The 6,000-nt window shown below is 42.4% G+C and overlaps 1 protein-coding gene across 1 annotated transcript; it reads right to left on the bottom strand.

The window, feature by feature from the left end:
• Positions 1–241: 241 nt before the first annotated feature.
• Positions 242–748, bottom strand: LOC143891738 (uncharacterized). The gene has a single exon (XM_077396272.1). It carries the CDS (start codon positions 746–748, stop codon positions 242–244), a length of 507 nt encoding a protein of 168 aa, XP_077252387.1.
• Between the last annotated feature and the right edge of the window lie 5,252 nt (positions 749–6,000).

Raw genomic sequence — 6,000 nt, 5'->3', positions numbered from 1 at the left:
TTTGACTTGGACTTTAAATTAGAGAGTTACAAATTTTTTTTTGGTAAGTTAGCTGGGGTTGAGGCAGACACCTACCATGCTTCATTAAACAAGAAAATAGAGTACAATTTAGAGAAGAGACAAAGGAAAAAATAAAAGATTTGAATTTGAGAAACGTCTCCTCTATCCTATCCAGATGAAGCAAATCAAGAAGAGTAGGAGGGCAGAAAACAGGGGTTTTATCATCACCTTTTATCGGGCACTAGAATTTCGAGAGAAAATCAGCCAGGGCATTTCTCCCTCTCCAGCAATGAGAGATGTGCCATTCTGCAAAAGAATGGTGGTTCTTGTGGATTTCTCTCAGGAGGAATTGGCTCTTCCATGGGGGGTTCACTTTGTCAAGAATTATCTGAACAGTAAATAAGGAGTCTGATTCTATCCAAAGTGAAGAAGCAGCATGATGTTTTGCAAGCTTGAACCTTTTCGATATAGCTCTAAGTTCACGAAGGAAAATTTCCTCAGCAGGAGCCTCCACAGAGAATAGGCCAACTACCATACCATCATTGTCCCTTATAAAACCCCCTAAGCTTGCTGTAGACAGCTCCAATGAAGCATCCGTATTTATTTTCCACTTTGTTTCCTTTGGTTTATGCCAAGAGCAGATTTTTAATGAATTTACAGCTTCCCTGAATATGTAACCGAAATTGGTGACACAATTTTGATTTGCTGAAGTAGTATAGTTTGACAAGTTTAGAGCATTCAGCTTCATAACAACCTCGCTAAGAATAACTCTCAGAATCTAGGTTTTGTGTCTCTTTTTCCCTTCCAAAATTCTGAGGTTTTGTTCCTTCCAAATGTTGTGGATTGCAGCTTGGAAACTCAGCTTGCTGGCTATCGTTCGCTGACCAGAACGAGTAAAAGTCTTCCGAAGCCATTCTTCCTCCTCCTTTAACTTTCCTTTCGGTCTTCTTCTGCAACCTAGCCTCCAAAGAATTGATCTCCATATCCAGGAGTTGTAGCTGAAACCAAAGAAAAGATGGTCTATAGACTCAGAGGTTGAGCGACACAATTCACATCTCATGTCTTGAATAGTCGGGATGAACTGGAGTCTGTCCTTTGTTTTGAGACTATACTGAATCGCCTTCCAAGAGGTAATAGCTTGTTTTGGTATACATCCCTTAAACTATATGGTTTTTGCCCAAGCCTACCTCTGAGATTTGACTCTGAAAGACTCCCAAGCACTCTTCAGAGTGAATTTGCCATCTGTGCACTGTTTCCAAATCGCTCTGTTCTCATTTACATCGTTGAATAGAGTATTCAGAAGGATTGATTTCTCTTCCCTGAGCGAACCTATGTGGATAATAGGATTCCACTCACCTTTGTAATGTAGCTGCACTAGAGTCTGAATCTGAGTGATAGAGGAGTCGCTACTTCTGTGAGAGAAAAGGGAACAAAAAGTTCCTTTTTTTATGGGTAAGTGTGGGACCTGATCCCGCGAGAGGGTTGCGGGGCGCGAGCCACCACGCTCTCTCTTGGTCTCTCGTACCCACGCGAATGACGTGTGTTTTTTATTATTGATTTTAATTACCCAACCAAGCAGGCAGCAACCAAGCCAAAGAGTGCAAACAAACGTGCAACCCAGTACCCATAAGGGCAGGGGTAAGCCGCCGAGCTTAGCAAGGTGTGATTTAATTCATCTTTTTCGTGAACTTGGGATCACTAAGGCAATCCGAATTCCACGCAAAAGAGAGTGACAGAGTCGCCACCTAGATGAGGGATCTAGGACCCATAATTGACCAGAAATCTAGACTCGTTACCTGGTTACGAGAATGGAAGGTATGGGGAGTTACCACCACATGCACCATTCCTGCTCGATAATCGGTCTTCAATTCCAAAAGTTAACTTTTTTGAATTTCTTTTAAATGGCTCATTTAACTCTATATTAATGTGTGAACTACGTGACATACATCCTAAGATCTAATTTCACTGTAATTCCTAAATGTGTATCTTGATTTTCTTAATTTGTTTGAATTCAATCTAAGTGAAAGTTCTCCTAAAATTCTAATTTCATGGAACGTCCTGAGTGAATTAATTACTTTTAATTTAAGTATTAATGTACAAAACCCCACCACTTATGTGTGGAGCCGACTCGGGCTTGGTATCCACTCAAGTATCCAAGTTGACTACGTATCCCAGCCTCACTGGAATCAGAGTCGATCGTAGTTTGGTGCACCTGAACTAAGCTACTTATGCCTAACTCATCTAAGACACCGATCTAGACTGGATGGACTGTTTTAACAGTTTAAGAGAGATTATTTAGTTCAAGTTGAAGATTTTATTATCCTAGGACTTCATCTAAGTGTAGACACCCCATTTTGACCAGACCCTAAAAGTCCCCAAAATCGAATAAGAGCTTCAAAAATAGAATGAAATTCCTAAATTTCGAGTCCCAAAATATCCCGAAATTAATCTCAACAAATTCCTGAAGGACTGGGCCCAAAATGAGAAGAAGGCTTGAGTTTTTTAGCATCTTATTGTGCGTATTCCTAGGTACAAATTCCCCAGGAGGTTGTTAGTATTCTCGGGGATACCCCTGCAAAATTTCATGGCAATCGAGCGAAAAATGTAAAGAAAGACGGGCAAAGTTTGTACAATAATCAAAACTGGGTTGTGATAGGGTATGAATTATCAAAGCTTGGTGGTGTAGATATCACCCTCCTTTTTCTATAAAAGGCAAGATATTTTGTTTGGTAAAATGGTGATTTGCCACCTTTAGGGGGGTGATTTTGGAATTCTAATATTGCTTAAGGTGTAAGCAATCCTTAGTGACCCTTGGATCAAATCAAGGGGTGAGGATCATTTAGAGAGAGGAGAATCCTCACCCTATTTTCTACTTGGCCCCCCCCTTAGGTTAAAAAATTTATCACAAATACACTACGTGGTGGCTGTCCATGGAAGATGGGGGGGAGGAAAAATTTATCATTTCCCTCTATATGTATCGATCTAGGGTTTTCTAAAAAGGGGAGAGGGGTCTCATTTGTCGTCTGAGAAAAACAGAGAGAGAGAGAGAGAGAGAGAGAGAGAGAAGCAGAGAAGAGGGAAATCTACAACCGCCCACCTTCTTCCACCTCCGGCCACCCTCCAACCTCCGGCCAAGCCGCCTCCATCTCGGCCTCTTCATCTTCTCCAAACCCCCATCCACAACCTCCATTTCTTCTCCACCCAGCCACCTTCTCTACCACCCCAAAACCCATTTTTGAGACCAAACCCACTTTGAAAAACCCAAAATCCAGCCGCCCACCGGAATCCGAGCCACAACCACCTCCTTTGTCCATCTCCCACTTCATCTTCTCTACCCTCTCCTCAAACCCCCCATCCACAAACCCCATCTCCATCGATTCCGGCAACTTTGCCGGAATCCGACCCGACGGCCATCCTCTCCGACCACAACCTCTGCATCTCCTCCCTCATCTCCATCACCGCCATCTTCAACCTCCTCTGCTTCTACTCTTTTTCTATTTCTAACCTCCATCAAAACTCACATCTAGCAAAGCCCAAACCCATAAATCCCAGGAAACCCACCGGAACCCAGTCGCCCATATCTCCTTCCTCCAACCGCCACCTCCGGTAAGGCCGTCTCCATTAATTCCGGCCGGACCACCACCATTTTCACTTCAAACCCTCTTCATTTCTACCCCAATCTGAACCCATCTTCTTCCTCATCCCCAAGAAAGAAACACACAGAGGATCGAGAGAGAGAGGGTGAGAGGAAGAGAGGAGAAAGGGGGTTTCGAGGGTTCACCTTCTCCGGCAACCTTGCCGGATTCCGGCCGAAGCCCCTTTCCACCATTTTCCTCTTCTTCTACCATTACTACCCTCAAAACCTTCATCAGAAACCCCCCATTTTCCCCCTCTGCCATCAAACCCATTTTCAGTTTTTCATCTCTACAACAACCCAGCAGCTACCAAGATCACCTTCATCGATTCCGGCAATTTTGCCGGAATCCGACCATTTCCTCTCATCTGATCTCGGATCTTTCATCATCGCCATCGTTGTTATTGCATTCGAACCAAGAGAGGTTCTGTACATGCATTAGGTCCTCGCGGCACGGGGATCGTCTCCGGATCGGCAACTTTGTGTGGCACTGGCAAGGGAAAATTAAAGAGTAACTAGCCCAACTCAGGTAATTTCTCATCCTCTTAGATATTTTGGTCTGAATTCAAAGTAGGGATTAGTTGTCTGGTTACGTTTTGAAGTTTAAGTATGATCTCTGAAAATTCTTTTGGCTTATTTCTCGAAATTCAGTTCTCAGGTTTTCTTTTTGTCACATCTATTCTTAGTGCTTTATGATCCAATGCACCTTGATTCGTAAGGTTGAGCTTATAGTAGTCATCTTCATATGGTGATTTTCTTTATTTTTAGTTGGAAATCTATCAAATGGCTCATCTCAGGGCATTCCTTTTCTCTACATTCCTGATGATCAACCTTTATCTTCATGTTTCCTATCTAATGAATTTCAGCATTTTAGTAAATTTCTTCATATACTAGAGGTCTAAAGAAAGCAAAGAGGTATGCGATCATCGCAATAGGGTAGTGCCTATGAGAGACTCTTGGTTGGTAATGTGGATACTGCCCTGTGATGATGAATGTAATTAATTTGATATATTTTATCCGAACCCATAATGTTCGGATATTAGCTCATAGAATTTGTGAGCTGTTTCGGGTCCCTATGTGCTTATCACCTTTACTTCTCAGCTCGACTTCAAATTAGATAATCTTGAGTCTGCATGTGGTTCCATTCCTCTTGATCATTGATATGGCCCCATTCCTTTTCGTAGTTCTTGAGGTGATTACTTGAACCAGGCAAGGCCACTTGCTTTTGTCGGATTGGCTTCGTTTCTTATGAAACAAGTTAACAGAAGTGATTGATCCATTTTAGTCGAATCGACTCCATTTCATATGGAACAAGTTAGCAACAAGCTCCTAGCTATTTACCTTTTGACACTTCATTGGACTTCGCCTTAGTGTTCATGATCTTTCGCAAACCTTTTATGATTGTCATCCATTCGTGATTCCTTGGGATTTTCAGGATCATCTCTATCTTTTGCAATATACTTTATTTCTTCGAGATTACTCTTCACGTGCTGCCGGGGTCCTGTTCATGTCTAAGGGATCCATCGATTTTTGGAACGTTCCCCCTGGGTTACGACTATGACGGAATGCTTCTTGAGCCAACCCCTTCCCTTCCTGCCTTAGAGTTTTCGAAGGTTAAGGGATTTCTTCCTCTTTAGAGTCTGTCATAGAGAGTTTAGGAGTCTGTCCTCCCCTTTTAAAATTCATCAGTCTGTCCTACCTCTATAGAATATAAGATTCTGTCCAACCTTCATAGAGTTAGGATTCCGTCCTTCCATCTTTGAGAGTCAATCTTTCAGGAGTCTGTCCTATCATCATAGGGGTTAGGATTCTGTCCATCCTCTCATCAAGTCATGTGATATTTATCCGCTCTTGCAAGGTATAGGATGTTGTCCAACCCTTACAGAGTCGTGATTCTGTCCAATTCCCCCGCAAAGCATAGGATGCTGTCCAACCTTTGCGGGATATCAGGAGTCTGTCCTACCCTTATGATGATAAGATTCTGTCATCTTGTGTCAAAAATAACAAAAACACTTCAAAACATCAAAAATCTCAAAAGTCTTGAGTCATTAAGAGTGTAGTTAGGAAAATCCGGTCTGAACTACGGATGGCTTGATCCCTAGCTGAGAGGTACGTAGGTAGCTCAGGCTTGCAGCTAGCATCCTGAGTTCAGTCACAACTTTCACAACTTCAAAACTTCCATAGCTTCAAAACCTTTCAAACCTTCCAAAACTACAAAAATTCTTCAAAATAACCTTGCAAACCATTTTCAAAAGATCTTCTCATAGAGTTAGGAGTCTGTCCTAGGCGTGTCTTAGAGTTAGGAGTCTATCCTGTTTGTGTTGATATGCTGAGTCTTGTCGTGTGAGTGTCCTCAGAGTTAGGAG

The sequence above is a fragment of the Tasmannia lanceolata genome, unplaced genomic scaffold, assembly GCF_043159265.1.
Source record: "Tasmannia lanceolata isolate RefF3 unplaced genomic scaffold, GAP_Taslan_0.1 ptg000015l, whole genome shotgun sequence".
NCBI lineage: Eukaryota > Viridiplantae > Streptophyta > Magnoliopsida > Canellales > Winteraceae > Tasmannia > Tasmannia lanceolata.
This window is presented reverse-complemented; position numbering and strand designations above follow the sequence as displayed.

Excerpts from the sequence above, each read along its gene's own strand:
- LOC143891738 (XM_077396272.1), bottom strand. The coding sequence starts at position 748 with ATGAAGCTGAATGCTCTAAACTTGTCAAACTATACTACTTCAGCAAAT.